The 18,958-nt window shown below is 39.9% G+C and overlaps 1 protein-coding gene across 1 annotated transcript in view; it reads left to right on the top strand.

The window, feature by feature from the left end:
- Nucleotides 1–18,958, top strand: part of UST (uronyl 2-sulfotransferase) — a 173,858-nt gene that overhangs the window by 105,624 nt on the left and 49,276 nt on the right. Inside the window, exon 5 of the mRNA XM_054399048.1 lies at nt 2,266–2,419. Within this exon, the coding sequence (XP_054255023.1) occupies nt 2,266–2,419 (154 nt within the window). The remainder of the gene's footprint in view (nt 1–2,265; nt 2,420–18,958) is intronic.

Below are 18,958 nucleotides of genomic sequence, written 5' to 3'. Positions count from 1 at the left end.
TCTTCTGAAGAGCATTTAGGCTTAGCACCCTCTACAAAACCTGGAGTAGGATATCCCTACCCTCTTGTTTCTCTAAATCTTGTAATTTCTGTCTATCTTAAGACAACTTGCTTTGTCATCACTTCTTACTGTCTTCATTGCTTCACCTTTTCTTTGCTCTTCTCCACTCCCTTCTCTCTTTAGATTATTGCTGATCAAGCAGCAGGTAGATAATGTGTTCAGTAATTTAGGTGCAACCTATTGCCAGCAATTTAACTTGAAAGATATATTTTTCATGGCTACCACCCAAGGCACTCACGAAAAGCTTTCTATTTGAATAAATATTGTCAAAGCTTTATGCCCACATTATTGTGTGATATTTTCAGGAATGCCTTTTTTAATGTAGGATTTATTTCTGTATAAAAAAAAATAAAAAGCAAAGACAAGCTCAGAAAAAAAAAATGGGGTACTTGCACACATGTCAGGACTGGGCTATGCATTAATAAGGAAGCAAGGAGCAAAGGAGCATCTGCCTTCTTAATTGGACTGATTTTATGCTGTGCGTGCAGTTTCAAATTATGGCACTGATCCTACAACACTGAGGTCAATGAAATTACTGATATGCATAGTTATTCATGAGACAAGCCTTTGCAGACTGCATTTAGTGGTCTGGGGAATCATGCAGAATAAAAATCAAGTTGAAACTGTATGAGATTTTTCTCTTGTCTTTTACTAGAATTAATATTTTTAAACCATTTTGCTGTCTCTTTAATATTTATGAAGGACCATGATCTTTTATTATACATATTCAATTATTCATCTGACTCAAAAGGTGAAGAGAAGCTAAGAGGGTTTTTAATCTAAAGTGTGTCTTCAGTTTTCTGTCTTCTAATCTTTATATAATATTTTCTTACAAAATTTAAAATACTGTTGTGACTCTGAAAAAAACATCAAAACAGCATTTAAATACCTAAATATAACTGTCTTAAAGCTCCCTAAAATAAAGTGGAATCTGGTGCTTAAGTAAGGATTGTTGTCCTAAATTGGGGAAACAGAATGGAGAAATATAATTGATGCTCTGCGATTAGGCATATTCCAAGGTGAATTTATCCTATGAACTTCTTAATTCAAAAGGGTTTTATTTTGTTCTTTATCTCACAGCATTTTTAGTCCATAAGTCTGTTCCATAGCACAAACATCATTCTTCATTTTGACCATAAGAGTAGAAGCAACTTTCCTTTTTTACTTCAGTTATGCCTGTTCTGATGCTGTGTATTGACATATGCATGTTAGTGCTGTGAAAATAAATACATTATAATCACAGACCTTGAACTTTCTTTTTTTTTTTTTTTTATTCTACCTATTAATCTGAAGATGCTTGTCATTAACTACCAGAAGGAATTGTACAAAAGGGTAAAGTTGAGCTGATTAAGTTGTTCTGGTTTGTCTTCTCACCTCTAAATTGCAGGTCACCATGCAGCATTTTTCTTTTGTGCAGAGCTTGGTCACAGCTTGGTTTACCCTTTCCTTTTCCCTGGACTTTTGTCTACTTGAAATTGACAATTAATTTCTGTCTTGAGATAGGAATTTTCATATTGTTTCTTTCTGGGTTTTGTTTTTAGGGTTTTTGTTGTTGTTGTGGTGGTGGTTTTGTTTTTTAATCTTCATGAAGTGCAGTACAAGGATGAAAACGTTGCAATAACTGCAAAATAAGCTCAAATCCAGCTGGTGGTGCAGGGTAGGGGTGAGGTAAGAAAGATCTGCACAAGTTCCAGCAAATACAAAGGTGGAAATACCATGCATATCTGTCAGTTCATCCAAAGGAAACCTTTTGAAATAAGCTTGAATGTTGCAAAAATCCTTTGCATGTTACCACACTTACTGGACAGGTGAAGGTGATGGAAGGCTGCCCTTTGGCAATTAGTGTTAAGTGATGCCTGCTCTAACATGACTTCCCAGATGGGAAATGTGTTGAGCAGAAATGCTTGTTCTCGGATTCAGCTGAAGAAGGCTCCTCAGCTGAAGACAGCAAGGAGAAAACTCAAAAAGCAGAACTTTTTGGTGTTAAAGTGTTTGTGGTACATGTGTAGCTTAATTTGGTATCGTATTTTACCTTTCATCCTAAAGAGATCATACGTGGTTTTACAAACTGGTTATCTTCTCAGTTTCACTCTTAATCTTGTAAAGCTATGAACTTCTGTGGAGAGTAATTTGAAAACATTCAGGTGGATATGTGTGCCTGTGTGGAGCTTTCTGATGACATTCACCTGTTTTTCTTCCCACCAGGTTTGGAGGAGACCAGCCTGTGTACATCAATATTATTAGAGATCCTGTCAATCGATTTTTATCCAATTATTTTTTTCGACGTTTTGGAGACTGGAGAGGAGAACAGAATCACATGATCCGTACCCCCAGCATGAGGCAGGAGGAAAGATACCTGGTATGTTTAAATGAAAGTCTCTGATAACTGATTTCCCAGCATCATTACATAATACTGGTGCATGCATGTTCAAACTGGATGCTTGAAAAGTGGGAGACCGAGGCATCTTCTGTCTTGTGTTTTTCCCTCTTTGTCTTACCTGGTCAACTTTAGTATGTTGAGTGTTGCTGATGAATTCAGTTATCCAGTCTGATCTTACATAAACTAACAGTAAGTACCAGATTGCTACCTTTGAATTACAGTCCTTTCACTGAGTTGGATTTGCATTGTATAGTGCTTAGGCATAATAATTCTGCCATTATTTGTTATTGGGAATATTTAGGCTGATTTTTAGATTGAAGCAATGTCTGTAACTGTGCAGCATCAGAGGAAAATAGGGAAATGTAGCAATTCAATGAGTCCAAGCTTCTCTTGTTCTTTCTGGTAAGTTGTGTGTGGTGTTCTTTATATCAGAGCTCAGAGGATCAAAGGATCTCAGTTGTTGATTTGGTTTTGCGGCCTTTTTTGAAATAAGAATGTGGCAGTAATACCAGATAAAGCTGTTCATAAGAAGCATTAATTTCACACAACTGCTAGAGTGTCATAATGACTATCAGTCCAAGGTCACTTGGCAGTAGGTGGTTTACAAATGCTGAATTAGAAACACAGAAGCTAGGAGTTGATTAGTTAGCGCAGTAGTGATTTCTACATGCACACTGACACCTCCCTAAGAAGACAAAATGGAATTAATTCTTACCCTTTCTATAATGGACATCTGGTGTCATTTGATTTATCCTTCAGCCACACTTGAACCTGCAGAAGGTTGAATGATGCAGCAGAGACAGTACAGCTTGATGGTCTGCTGTGGAATGGTGCAGCCCAGACAAAATATCAAAACAAGAGAGGGCTGTGGCCTTTGGAGAACAAAGAGAGAATGTTTTGGTGATGTTTTGGAGGCACAGTAGAGTACAAGATGTGGTACAGATGAGCTGTAGAGAACACAGCTCTGAATGACAATGTGTTTCAGTCCTATCTGAAGTCATATGAATCCAAGAAGGGATGGCTTTTTTCCCATATGACAGGGACATCTTGATTTAATTTGTGCTTTACTACTGCTGTCATACAAAGGCCTATGAGAAGATAAGCTAACAAATTACGAATAATTGAAGGGAGGAGGGGTAAATACGAGTGTAACTATGTACATTAAACTTTAATGACTTCTGCTATACAAATACACAGTCTGAACTTCACTCTGAATGCCTCTACTTCTCATTTGATATAGAACATGCAGTGATGGGCAACTCTCTGACTATGTAGAAGGTGGTATTAATTCAGTACTGCCTATGCATTTTAAAATGTGGTATGTACAGTCCATGAAATTTTGAGGCAGAACTGAAATTAATAGATCTAATTCCAGCTGTTTGTCTTGGTTTAAAAGCTAGTAGAAAGAAATCATCTCATATTTTCATTTGCATTGTTATTTATTTATGTGCATACATGCATATATGCACATATCCAGATCAGCACAAAAGCTATAATGAAAAGGAAGTAAGAAGTGGCTGTAGTGGTCAGTAGTCATTATGTTCAGAAAGCAGTTTGTCAGTCTGAGGCACCACCAGCATCCTTTATGAAAACTACTTTTGCTTTCTCGTTTTGATCTTCTCTGTTGGTAATTCAATGTTAGAAATATTTTTTGAATCTGTCCTACATCCTTGGCAGACTTTGGCTGTCGCTCACAGAGGGAAGTTGCTCCTCTGACAGTATCATGTGTGACAGTAACTGCTACAAGTTAGTGGAATTCATTTTAGCAAAAGCCACTCATTCCAAGTGTTAAACATTTTTAAGACTAGTGCTCTCCAACCACATAATATATTACATGACTGCATTTTAGTTTTTTCTTTGGTGCAAGGAAATCTGCTGGCATACATTTAAAATCCAGGTAATGGATTTTGTGGAATGATAGCTTCAGAATTCTGATAAATCAATTGCCTGATCTAGCTGGGAAGGAAGTTAGCAGCTGGTTTTAACTCTTGAGCATGAGCCAGTGCAGCCCTTTAGAACAGGACTGATGGCTGGCCGGATTGCTGGCCTCGTACCTTTTGCAGGTCACTCCTTTTTTAATTGAAAACTCACCATAAAGCACTGCATTTTTACAGGAGACTATTTGAAGGACAAGCTTAGATTTAGCATATTAAATAGTTTCTCTATTGGGTGTTAAACCCAAGTCATTTGGGATGAGGTTTGCATTACTGTGAGTAGATACGTGAAAGCGGGGAGAAGGATGGGAGAAGCTTTTACTGTTCTTCTTCTGTCGTACTTGAGATCAATGGCTAGAAAAATACAGAACTGCTGATTGTTCCACAATGATGAGTTCATTGCTGAAGAGTCTGAGAAGCCTTGTGTTGACAGTAGTTACAGACTTATAAAAAGGACTGGAAAAGCTGCAAATTTTACTCCTTTGTTTTACTAGGAGAGGCAGGTTTGGTTTCAGAAAGATGTACATATGTCAAAACTGGAGTATCGGGTTAATTGTACTTCTCTCAGTCATTATGGTCCTGGTTTCCATTCTCTTAGAAGGTGGTGTGAGCAACTATAAACCACTCCAGACAATCCTGGTATCTTGGTCAATAGTTGCCAACACTGGCCTTCTCCCTTGAAAAGCTGAGGACAGCATGTGTTTTCTTTCAGTAATTGCAGAGTGAAAATGTGAGAGTTCAGCACCTCTATAGAGTGGGCTCTTAACAAAGAAAAATAATTTTAAGATAAGGTTTTGTGTCTGATGAGCTGCTTGTCAGTTGGGTTGTGATATCTGTAATGGAGGCATTACACCCCCTCAATTCCCATCCTTAAAAATAGGCTGAAAAGAAACCCAACTTTGAGTTCTTGTGGTACCTTGGGTCCTGTTTTATTTAACATTGAGAATCTGAACTGCTGACATTGCAAAAATCAGAAATGGAGACAAATTTCCATCATTCACTGATCATTTTAAATTTTCTTTGAATAGACCTTCAGGCTTTGACTGTTCCAGAGAAAACAACCATTCATTCAGGAGTCAGATAAATTGTTTTATAAATGTCTGTTTACCAAAATGTAATTGAAGGCCAGGATAGAAAACAAGCCCCTTATTCATGAATCAGATATGGCAGAGGCAGCTGCTGTAATATAAGACTTTACTACCAGATCAGCCAGCTCCTTGCCCTGACCCAGCACTTTTTCTGCTGAGGCAAGTTACTGTCAGGTGCTTAGAGAGGCGACTTTCAATCTTTCCCCCCTGAAAATAATGACCACATGTTGGCATAGAATGTGGCAGAGAGGTAATTGTCTGAAAGGGTGGTGAGCTCCTCCGGTCAGGTCTTGAGCTCACTCATGTGAGTGTCACCCTACTTTATGGTCTTGTAAAATGAGATTAATTTGCAAAAGCTAATTTAAATCCATCATAGTGAATGTGTTTGACTTTGAACAAGAGTTAATACAGTTCATTAAAGCAAGTAACCCTTTATCAGTGCAGCTCTGGGTGCTGCCAATGTCAAGCAAAAGAAAAATATGCACCAGACAATTTAGTTTAAGGCTTGATTGAAAGTGTAGAAGGTATGAAGTATTCCTGATGAAGAGAGAGAATATCATAAATACTTGAAAGCTTTGTATTAAAATGGTCCTTTCAGAAGGTTTGTTAGTAGTCACCTAGTATGTATTACAACTGCAGCATGAGACATCAAATATAAAAGGTATGTATGGGGTTTTCATCTTTCCTTGATATTTACTAGAACTTGGATCTAAGACATCTGAGGCTGAATGAACACGTGAAGCAATATGGGCTGCGTGGTGTTGCCTGAATTGCAGGACATCTGGTCATATGGGATTCTGATCTCCCTTAGGCCTTACAAACAGCATGGCTCCTAACTCAAGTAATAGATCTAAAGAGTTTTTGTATTAAAGAGATCATTCAGTAAGTTAAGAACTTGTCACCTTCCTATAGGACTTCTCATATTTTCATTGGGATTAGCCGTTGAGTTTGCACTGTGCCTCTGTCAGGCTCAGCATAGTCTTTCGGCTTCATCTCTGAAAATAAATATGCCTTTTCTCAGTTAAAAAGAAATTCTAACAATATTTAGCTTCAGAACCTTGGAACTTTTGGATAGGGTCTGTGGAACTTCAGTTAACATTGTTTAGATTGGAAATCTGAAGCATGCAGAGGTTAAAATGATTTGCCTGTGTAGTGTATCCAGATGTTGGGGAGATAGATGTGTAAATAAAGAAAATTTTGCAGTTACAGGGTTCAGAGCTCTAGATAAGAGACAAAACATTTTATGCTTCCTCTGTGTTTTCCCTAACTTATCCCCATACATACAGGAGCTGTTTAGCTCCTTGTGTTATATGTTGGTGCTGAGATGGTGTGAATTGGTCATTGGAGGTTCCGCAACGTGTTCTGGGCTTCAGTGCAGCTGTAGGTCTGGTTTGAGCATCACACAGTAGCATCCATCTCTTCAGCTGGGACTGGGCTGCTCAGAGGGCAGGGCTGAAGCGCAGCCACCTGTCAGCTGACCCAATTAGGACAGTTTGCTGCTTCTTCCCTCTAATGAGTGTTTTTAACAGTCTCCAGCTGTTCCTTTTTGCCTGCATTAACTCGTTGCAGCACATTTTTGGCCTGGCTTTGTCATTCTTCATCTGCTGTGTGTGCTCTGAAGCACCCTGTTTCACTTAGAGTGTCCTGTTTTGTATTAATAATTTATTGAACCACAAAGTTAATGATCATTCAGACCTCAGCTGGAGGAGAGACTGATTAAACAACTTATAAAATGTAATATTAAAGGAAATGTTTTCATGGCTGACATTTACTTTTCAGTGACTTTAATTTACAAACCAATATTTTTTAATGTTCCCCTGTAGAGTTTGCATTCCTAACATGGCAGCGTTATGCAATTTTATGAGAGCATTAAAGTGTGCCTTCCTAATATGTTTTCATTTACTAGTCTGAGCCAATTCCACATAGTAAAGAAGAAACATACCATTGCTTAGGGTTGCAGCACTAAAATATTTCATGTAATTCATAATACGTACTTACATTAACAGCAAAGATTAAAATATCTGGATTTTAGTAACAATGTGTTATTTATTTTAATGATAGCATTTATGTACTGCATTCCTTTTTGTGGAGGTGAAATCCAAGATAACCACAATATTTTGTTTCAGAGCGTGAAAATGGGAGGTATCTTTTCATTCAGTGTTTTACTGTTCTGAAAGTTTCTGACTTTTGCAAATGTTAAGAAACTGCACAAGAAACTGGAAGCCAAGTAGCAGAAGAGTCCAAGCACTAAATACCCACAACCTTATTGAAACAATGTCATTACAGGGTCTTAGTACCACCATGAAGCAGTATATAGTATTTAAGACATTTGTATTTATATTAATCCATATTCTTTAATGACCAAGCTGTTTTAAATAAGTTATGAATGATGAATCTTCATTTTTATGGCCATTTTTGCCAAGTTTGTTACTTGTGCTTTTCTGAGCATGAATGCAGGATAGTTCTTGCTGTTCTTTTTTGTGTTCCTTTCTTGGTAGCTTGGAAACTATCTTCTCTCTAGGAACCTACTGTTTGTAGAGTGGAAAATCCTAAATGCAGAACAGCAAGTCTAATATGTTGATGCTGGCCCTCTAGGGCCATATAAACTGTGTAAGAGAAGATCGTATTTCCATGTTTTATTTTCAGGATATACATATTTTTGGAGATTGAAACAAGAACAGAAAGAAACAGTCTTGTGCAGGCCAGGGACAAAAGCCAGCTTTGCCTTCAGCAAAGGCGGCAAAGCAGTTTTTGGAGGGGATAATCCTTATTTACATAGAAAACAATGGGTTCTCAGCAGACTGCTGCCAGTCAGAAATGAGATCCTGTCTATATGGTGGGTAGTTCTACTATAGAGCTCTCAGTGTCAGTCAAAAAAGGCAAATCAAAAGCAGAAAGAACAAAACAATGAACCCTATAGTGTATACATCAGTAGTGTGGCTGCATTTGACAGCCTTCATTTGACATTTGTGACCTCCCATTCCCAAAATGGGTTTGGAAATTGGACTCGAACAACTTTTAGGACTGCAGCGTTTTGTTTACCAGAAGAAAAGAAAGTGTCACATTTTCATTACTTTTAGTGTAAATTGTAAAATGTTTGGTTTTTTTAAGTTACATTTTATACATGGTCTAAATAACAGACATAAATCATGGACTGGCAAATGATCTGGTTTTAAAATATGATGTAATCACATATATGTTTGGGTGTGTGTATATTTAGAAGTCTGACTCTTTGAATGAAGTGTTTGGTATTGTATCCGTATTCAATTTTGAAATGTTTTGAAGCCTTGTCTAATGAAGTCATGGTAGCCTTCCCTGGAAAACCCTACTAAATACCATGCTAAGTACATTTCTTGCTAGGAGTGGACCTGTCTCCTTTTCCTGGTTGCTTTATGCTTCAAACACTTTAAATGAAAACTGTTTTATTGGCAGTGTGATGGGGAAGGGACCTGCAGAGCCATTTAGTCCTCTTGACAGAGGAAGGGCAGAGAAAGGCAGCCTTCCCCTTATTGCCAGTATATTGAGCATGTTCCAGCTGTGGTGTGATAATGTAATTTCAAGCAGTCACACATTCACATCTCTCTGTAGGTATCAAAACCTGCAGAAACTGACAAGCCATGAGAATAAAACTGAATTCATTAGCCCATTTTATTCCTTGTCTGTCATTCTCCTTTTTTCTTTTTTCTTTTTTTTTTTTTGTGCTTTATAGATAAGTTTTCTTACTGTCAGCACTACCAGTGATGTGAAATAAACTGAAATCCTGATCTGTAGAGCTTAACACCTCAAGCAAGGCTGAAGCTCTGAGGCACTGAATGGCAGGCAGAATTCAGGATCATGGCTTTGGGAGAACTTCCTGCCTGTGATGCATTGCTGATGTGGTGAGGGATAGCCAGAGTTTTATTAAAGCATCCAAGGTTGTTGTAGGCTTTTAGGTGTCCATCATCAAAAAAGTATTTTCCTATCATGTAATTTTTGGTGGTGATGTGTACTCTTCTGTTGGCTGCAGAATAACTGGTTCACACTTCTGAATTCTGACTCTGAAGTAGTTGAAACCACATTGAAGGAGAGATGGCATGTTGCAGAAGAAAGGGAGATTCAGTGCCCAGGCATACTCAAGACTTATTTTATCCTAGTTCTGGAATCTCTCAGTTTTATTCTAGACTACATGGTAAAATCCTGGGCCCGGTTCATATCAACCCCGGGAGCACAGTGTACTGCTTTGTGGTCAGCACCCAGGGTCATGTTGCTGAAGCCGAGGCACACATGAGGTGCCAGGGTGTCTCATGGAACACAGCCAGGGTGCATGTCCACGCTAGGAATGTGGAAGGTGCTTCCCAGCGAACCCATCTGTCAGAGCCTGCCAAGCTTCCACAGCTTGTTGCCTTGCTGCCTTCCCCAGCAACCGCGCAGTGTCTCAGCTACCTCTGCATGCAGCCTCCCAGCTGGTGCTAAAGGGTCACTGCCAAGGTTTGTTTCGGATGCTAGAATGGATATACTGTTGTAGGCTATAAATAAAACTACTACTGTGACTGCTCTTACGCTGGGGCAACCCTCATCCAGTACTGTCTGTTTGGACAAGGTCAAACCCTGGCTTTAAGTTTCAGTGCCTGGAGTACCATGGAAAAGATGCCAGACCTGCTCAGTTTGATTAGGATATTATGTGAACTTAGGAGGAAGAAGATCAAGAAGGAGCTGGAGAAGTGGATGGAGAAGACAGGGAGCTGCTGGTGAGAATGGGAGAAGTCTCAAATCCATGTCCTCAGTGCAGGGATCACAATGTTTCCAGGGGGGTGCTCCCATTTGTTCATATCTTTCTAGTTAAACAAACAAAGGGACTGGAAAAAGAAAGGCTACTTGAATTAAAAGGACTAATGTCAACAATCACAGGAATGTCTGATTCAACAATAAAAATCTTACCATATGAGATTTGAGGGCATCTGTAGCCGCTGTTGAAAAACTCACTTGTTCTGTCAGGGAAGCATTTCCTATTCCAGAGCACACAGTCCTTACCCTGACTATCACCCTGAAAGCTATCTTTCCCCATGCAGGGGCTCCTCCCTGTGCATTACTGTGATCAGCCCTCTCTGTCACTCTTAGGAGTAGAGAAGAACAGTAGTGGTTTTCTCTGCAATATCAAGTATCAGCATCCTTCTTTTTTTGAATGAAGATTATATAATGTTAGTACAAAGTAAATGTAACAAAAAATATTTAAATCATAAGTATCTTGGATTCACAACATTATGAACGCAACACATTCAATGCTGAGTGGTGTGCCTTGCCTTATTTAAAAATAAAATTGATGATAACTCTTGACCTAATAAATACATGTGAATAAATAAGAACTGCTTGTGCAATAGTGAAAATGAAGTGCAGAAGGAGTGAATTCAGTTTTTGTTCCTGACTCATGACAGAATGAGCAGGTCTGAACCAGTTTTCCCAAAAATCAGGTGCAGTCTGTATAGTCTTTCTCTACTTGCTGCAGTATGCTCCTTACATGTAGAAATGTGCCTTTGTGTTTCTACAAAATAGTAAGCAAATGCCGTAGGTTTGTGTTGGCAACTGGATTGGGATGTGCTCTCTGATTGTTTGCTCCGGCCTGTCAAGTAGGTGGTGTACCTTCCCACAAGAGTCAGGTGTCACTTATTCAAGAAATCAGATTTTCCATCTTGGTGTAAAGGGTATTGCTGCAGGTGGTTGATTTTTTTGGTTGATTTTTTTTTTTCTCTAGACATGTTTGAGCAACTCAACGTCTTTCTTAAACTGCTGCTTCTATCAGGCATAGTGTGGCCAGCAGGAGCAGGGAAGTCATTGTACCCCTGTACTCAGCACTGGTTAGGCCACACCTTGAGTACTGTGTCCAGTTCTGGGCCCCTCAGTTTAAGAAAGATGTTGAGTTGCTCAAACGTGTCCAGAGAAGGGCAACAAAGCTGGTGAGGGGTCTGGAGCACAAGCCCTCTGAGGAGCAGCTGAGGGAGCTGGGGTTGTTTAGCCTGGAGAAGAGGAGGCTCAGGGGAGACCTTATTGCTGTCTACAACTGCATGAAGGGAGGCTGTAGCCAGGTGGGGGTTGGTCTCTTCTCCCAGGCAACCAGTGACAGAAGGAGAGGACACAGTCTCAAGCTGCACCAGGGGAGGTTTAGGTTGGGTGTTAGGAAGAAATTCTTCACAGAAGGAGTCATTGGCCATTGGATTGGGCTGCCCAGAGAGCTGGTGGAGTCACCATTCCTAGGAGTGTTTAAAATAAGACTGGATGAGGCACTTAGTGCCATGGTTTAGTTGATTAGATGGTGTTGGGTGATAGGTTAGACTTGATGATCTCAAACGTCTTTTCCAACCTGGTTAATTCTGTGATTCTGTGATTTTTTTGCCAGACAGATAAACAATTATAATCAAAATAACAGGTGGCAAGTTTTGCTGCTTAGTGTAGTGGCTTGGGGAAGACTAATGGCTTCCATGCCCTGAGACACAAAAAGGTTCAAACCATATGCTCTAAGATGTCTTGGCACCTTAATGAAAGGGAAACCCAACAGAAATAAGCCCAGGCACCTGTGTGCTATGATGGTCATTCAGAAAGCTATGCACACCCTGATTCCATCAGTATTTTTGTGGTGGATTTTGACTTTAAAAATAGTTTTTCATAACTTCATGAGATGATGTTGCCGGAAGGAAACATAAGGGAACTGACTGTGACAAACTGCAAACCTCTATTTGTTGGCAGGTCTGTTCCCTTGGTTAAAAACTCATGTAGACATGCCAGGAGACCTGCATGCATGAGCAAGGAGATTCTGTAGGAAATTTCATGGAAGAAAGATACTTACAGTTCATGGAAGAAGGGACTTGTCACTTGGGAGAACTATAGAGTAGTTGCCAGGGCATGTAGGAAGGCAACAAGGAAGGCCAAAGCCTTCTTGGAAATAAAACTGGCGAAGGAAGTAACAGAGAACAAGAAAGGCTTCTTTAAATATATCAGTAGGAAAAGGAAGAATAGGGAAGGTGTTGGCCCACTGCTGAACAAGGTGGCAGCCCTGATAACTGAGGATGCAGAGAAGGCAGAGTTGCTAAACACCTTCTTTGGTTCAGTTTTTACTCCTAAGACTCAACTCCCCTGTGAACTCCAGATCCTGGCTGAAGCAGAGAAAGCCTGGAGGAGGGAAGACTCTCTACTAGTCAATGAAGACTGGGTTAGGGATCAGTTACACAAATTGAATATACACAAGTCCGTGGACCCTAATGAGATGCACTCAAGAGTGCTGAGAGAGCTGGCTGATGTTGTTGCTCTACCACTCTCCATCATTTTTGCAAAATCCTCTCAAACAGGAGAGGTGCCTGAGGACTGGAGGAAAGCCAATGTCAATCCAGTCATCAAAAAGGGCAAGAAAGAGATTCTAGGAAAGTACAGACCAGTAAGCCTGACCTTCATCCCTGGAGCAGCTCATCCCAGAGGTCATCTGTAGGCACTTTGAAGAGAAGATGATCAGGAGTAGTCAGCATAGATTTACCAAGGGGAAGTTCTGCTTGTACTAATCTGATAGCTATCAATGATGTCGTTACTGAATGGGTAGATGCAGGGAGACCAGTGGATGTAGTCTACCTTGACCTTAGTAAGGCTTTTGACTCTGTCTCCCATAACATCCTTGTGAGCAAGCTCAGGAAGTGTGGGGACAGAATAACAGACAGTGAGATGGATTAGGATCTGGCTACATAATAGAGTGCAAAGAGTGGTGGTCAATGGTGCTAAGTCCAGCTGGAGAGCTGTAACTAGTGGAGTCCCCCAGGGATCAGTGTTGGGTCTGGTCCTGTTCACCATCTTCATCAATGGCATTGATGATGGAACAGACAGACAGACAGTGTCTGCTCAGCACGTTTGCTGATGATACCAAACTCGGAGGCTTGGCTGAAACATCTGAAGGCTGTGCGGCCATTCAGTGAGACCTGGACAGACTGGAGAGCTGGGCAGAGAGGAACCTAATGAGGTTCAACAAGGACAAGTGCAGAGTCCTGCATCTGGGCAGGAATAATAAACTACAGCAGTACAGGTTAGGAGGTGATCTGCTGGAGAGCAGCCCCATGGAGAAGGAGCTGGGAGTCCTGGTGGATAACAAGTTATCCATGGGTCAGCAATGTGCCCTTGTAGCTAAGAAGGCCAATGGGATCCTGGGGTGCATTGAGTGTGTCCAGCAGATTGAGGGAGGTTCTCCTCCCCCTCTACTCTGCCCTGGTGAGGCCCCACCTGAAACATTGCATCCGGTTTTGGGCTCCCTGGTTCAAGAGGGATAGGGATGTACTTGAGAGTGTCCACTGGAGGGCTGTGAGGATGATGAAGGGACTGGAGCACTGCTTTATGAGGAGAAGCTGAGAGCCCTGGGGCTATTTAGTCTGGAAAAGAGAAGACTGAGAGGAGATTTGATAAATGTTTCTAAAATCTGAGGGCTGGGTCCTGTCAAGAGGATGGGACAGGCTCTTCTTAGCCCGTGATAGGACAAGGAACAATGGATGTAAACTACAGCACAAGAGGTTCCATCTCAACATGAGGAGGAACTTCTTCACTGTGAGGGTCACAGAGCACTGGAACAGGCTGCCCAAAAGAGGTTGTGGAGTCTCCTTCTCTGGAGACTTTCAAGACCGATCTGGATGTGTTCCTATGTGACCTGTGCTAGATTCTGAGGTCGTGCCCCGGCAGGGGGATTAGACACGATGGTCTCTGGAGGTCCCTTCCAACTCCTAACATCCTGTGATTCTGTGACATTGAGTTGAGGTTTGAGGCATTTGGCTATTGTTTCCTTTATGGTCAGTCAGGTAAGGAAGGGTATTGCTGGCCGGAAGTAATTTCTTTTTGTCTTTCTTGTAATTCCACCTTATTTAAAGAAAGAAATGAAAGGAAAACAGACATCAGATGTTTTAAATGAGCCTTTTATTTTTCCTTAAGATGACTATTTAAGGTCAAATAACCTGGTCAAAAATTCGCATGTCCGTCACCAGCTGGCTGATGATATTGCATGGTTGTGAGCTGTCATGGGGGCAGTGAAGGCCTATGTTGAACGAAAACATAATTCCGTCTTTCAGAATAAGAAATAGACCTTCAGTGACAGCTGAGAAAATGTGTTGCCTGTGAACAAGGTAGGAAAATTTTCTTTTGAAGTAAAAGCAGTGTTTCTGATTTTCAGTCTAAGCTTTTTTTTTCTTGTCATGTTCACTAATATTTTTAAAGTTCCTCTGTCCCTTGTAATTATAGTTGCTTTTCATAAAAAATAAAACCAAAACACACACACACACAAAAATCCCAAGAAAAAACAAACAAACAAACAAAACCCAAGCAAATCATCCATATTTGTTATTCCAGACTCTGGAAAATAGTCTGCCATTGTTTCAGCACAGCTGCCTGCTGCAGCTTTATTTATTTATTTATTGAAACACAATTTAGTCAGGTTACCTTTAACACAATTTTTTCCTATGAGCTCCGATCCAAGCAAAGCCAGCCACTATTCGTAACTGAACTTGTCAAGAGTAATTTCCTTTTTCTTGGGGAAAAATCCACTAACTGGTGGCAAATACAAAACTTTCTGTGGTGAATATGGATTGCTAAATGAGATATTCATTTACTTTTAAAAAATAAATAAATCTGTGTTTTCTTTAAAAGGAAAAAGTGAAACTGAAGTGCTCATCAGTGGCTGGAAGGGAAAAAAAAATCTTCAGAATGTAATGCTGTTGATAAACAGGAACTAAAAAAGCAGATGATCTTGTTTCCTGATAAGATATGTGAAGCCATGGCACCTGAGATAAGGGGATTGAGAAATTCTGAGTTTCTTTGTGGGGAGGGAGACATGGTTTTTGTTTTCATAGTTATAGAAAGACCATCAGCAGATGAATCAAGGTTCAAAAACTGAAAAAGAGGCAATTAGGAACATTAACTATGCCTCTGAACCTTGTCATTTTAGAAGATTTTTAATACTTGGAGTTTTCATACAATGACAGTCTTCTCAAACTGAAAAGTGGAATCCACGTGTTTGTTCCATATTGTGACTATTTGGAATGGCAGTGCAAAGTATTTAGTAATCTTTCAAAAAATCTTTAGAGCTGTTCAACAGGGGGAAGATTGTAACTAGGGAAATTAGATAGGGGAAGTAGAGCACAAACTACCCCCAGTTGCAGTGGTAGGGAAGCCACATGCAGAAGCAGTGTGGTTTTCTTCTCTGCTCTGCAGCTTCTTTTCATTTCAGCCCTGACAGATAGAGAGATGCCAAGTCAGTCAACACTGGGCTGAAAGCTGAGAAGCAAGCAGAATTAATACACAACTCACATTTCTAGCTCTTTTCTCACCATTCAAGAGGCTTGTGGTAAAGTGCCTCCAAACATATGATGGTTTGAAGGGACATAAAAGACACTTAGACCTTGCTGCTAGGAATAAGCCAGTTATTTATTTCTTCAAAGCCAGTACTGTGTTTTTAAGATTTATAGTCTGACTTTAAACATGGGCAAAATCAAAGAAGCTTATAACCTATACTGTATGGTGATCATCATGTATTTCCTCTTTTTTAATGGAGAGATCAACAGTTTGGTTTTTTCTTTTTTGATAGGCAGTGTACTTGATGTGCACCTGAAATCCAGTTACATCATGAGCTCTTGCATACAGTCTCTCTCCCTTTAAAATCTGTGAAAGGGAGCTGTATCACTGGAATGCGTGACAACAGGTAGTCTGAGATACAGCTGAGCAGTATGTTGAAATAAAACTGTTCAGGTACATCTGCTAGCCAGTGTTCATTTTTCTTAGTGAAATATTTTTTTAGATTTATTGCGGCATATCTTCACTTTTCCATGTCTAATATTAATTCATTTTGAAGATATATATTGAAGAAAATTAGGATTTCCCTTCCAAATTCTTGTCATGTGAGCCTCTCTAAAAATATATGCAAATGGAATGATCTCTTGTGTATTTTGCATTAGTCTTGTTGGGATGTATGAGGGCAAAAATATTTAATGTTCATTGCCAGTGAAATTAATTTCCTTTTGGCTCATGGATTGCTTCTCTCTGATGACATTTTTAGCATTGAGAACTCTGATATTTGTTTTAGTAATCCCCTTTTAAACTTCTGTATTGATGAAACTAATTTTTGTGGCCCTCAACTAACAGTAGTGTAATATTAGTACCAAGATATTGTGGCATTCATAAAACTTACATGTGTTTCTGTTAGTAGAGGCATTTGTGAGGTTTGGGCTGAAATCTGCTGAGCAGAATTTCTGCACAAGCAGTCAAGCTTTAAAGGAATAAGAACACTTGGCCTGGGAAAGAAAATATGAAAAAAATGTGAACTACACAAATGTCTCATTATTAAAATAGAGTTTCCTGTGTTGTATCAACGAAGTAATATTTTGAAACATTTAAATCCTATGGTATCTGTGCAAATGACATGTAAGGTGTGAACTTTCTGCATTAAGCCCTTCCTGAGATACAAGCACCATCCAGCCCAGCTGGGGAAGACAGTACAAGCTGAGGACAGGGTAAAGAGTTGCTTCCCTTCCAGTGTTCTCCCAGCTTCTGACCTTCTTCAGCATACCAGTTTCTTGAGCCAGATATTGCTTCTGTATTTGCCTTTAATAGCTCCTGATAGACCTTTCTTCTATATTTTTTCTTTTTTTTTCCTTTCCTTCTTTTTTTATTATTCTTTTGGCTTGTTTTTCTGAACCCCAGTGCTTGGCTGGAGAGCAAGAGTGATGTATTAGAGAGGTGATCATCTGCAGTGTTATATGACGATTTCCTATGTATCTTCTCCAATTTGTTTTATAAAAAAATGTGTGGCACAAATGGTTTCTAGGTTCCAGCATTTCAAATCCAACAGAAGATGCTGGGTTCCAGGAGCCGGAGACATGAAATTACTCCTTAATTCCCTCCATGGCACTCTGTTGTTTAGATGAGAACTTATGTAGGGCACCAAAAGGACCTTATCTGCTTTATTTGGAGCTGAAAAAGCCCAAGTTAAAAAGTTTTCTGTTTTAAAACTGCAAAGAAATTGAAGACAGTCCAGAAGACAGTCTTCAGAAGGAAACACTGTAGGGTCATGTAGATCTTCATATGAACAAGTGTGGTATGAAGCAGATGTCCTGCACTTTGTTCATCAAGATTAAGACAAGAGGGAGTTTCCTTAAATTACATTAAGGGGGGTTTGTATCAGGTACTAGCAAAGGTTTTCTGACAGTAGGAGCAGTAAAGCATGGATACAAATTAGAGCAGATATGAACATTTTTTATGAACAGACAGGACAAATGGCAACTCTAGTTTCGACAAACTTGGTTGTCCCATAGCAAATGGTGGACTAAAACACTTCTCAACACCCTCGGTAGCAGCCTTTCTTGCTGACACAGTCCACAGCCAGGGCTGTACTGCATCACCAGATATGGTGAGACCACCCTGTCAGAAGGAGCATCACCCACCAGTTGCATCTCTGTCCACTCCCAGCCTGCTAACTTCAGCCTCATAGTCAGCTCCAGGCTGAGGCATTCATCTGTCAAAGAATAACTTTACCTGTACTCCAGAACTACCTTTTGTGAGTGTAAATTGATGGATCTGTTGTCTTGCTTCTTTCCTCACAGGCTAGTGTCCAGCAGTGCGGCATTAGGGAGCACTGAAAAATCCTTGAGGTGAGGGTATTTCTTGATCAGGTAAATCCTGCTTGCAGAATTTAGTATTTCCCACACCTATTTGACTTTATTAAGGGTCAGCATCCCAGTGTACTAATTCTCCAGGTTCTTTTATGAAGAGGTGTTAGTAAACAGAATTAATAGATGTACTGTCTCCCTGTTCCCAGTTGCCACTGGGGTTCATTCTTGATTGTAGTATAATGGTCTTTATTTTTCATTCTCCTTGGACCTGTACCCTCTGTAATAGCATTGTTATTTAATTCTTACACACTTCTTCCAGGTGGCAGGCACTCTCTCTTTTTGGCATAGTTTCTTTCTTTTTGTATACTACCCATACAATGGTAGTTTCAAGTGAGAAATAAAAAAGCACTAGAAATGAAAGTGCCTTCGTACAACTACAAAGTGATTTCATTCTAATTGGTAAAAAATGGCCTTTGGCAAATTACTAACATGATTTCTGATAACAAGAGAAGAGAGAAATATATCCACCTACATATTTTTTCAATGTTGTATGGCATTTTAAGTTAGAAAATTTGGATCTGCTACTGTGTTTAATATTTGTCACATCTTAATAGTTGTGGGCATAGTTCATCACCTCTGCTGTGTTAATGCCAGCAACATTTTGTATATGAATGAGTAATTTATGCCTGCACTAAGTGGAAATCTAGATGGTTAGCAGAAGATGCTGTTTTGTTAGCTGCTGCTTCACCTGCTAAAATGGCAGGATGAAGACAGAGGCAAACTAGCCCAGCCAAAAGACTCTGTCAAAAAGGCGGTTGGGGGGGGGGAAGTGGGAATTAAACTTCAAAATCTATTTGCTTATGTGGTCTGGGGGAAAAAATAAAAAACAGATAGTTTGCCAGA

The sequence above is a fragment of the Indicator indicator genome, chromosome 2, assembly GCF_027791375.1.
Source record: "Indicator indicator isolate 239-I01 chromosome 2, UM_Iind_1.1, whole genome shotgun sequence".
Classification (NCBI taxonomy): domain Eukaryota; kingdom Metazoa; phylum Chordata; class Aves; order Piciformes; family Indicatoridae; genus Indicator; species Indicator indicator.
The sequence above is the reverse complement of the archived record's forward strand: the minus strand, read 5'-3'. Positions and strand labels throughout refer to the sequence as shown.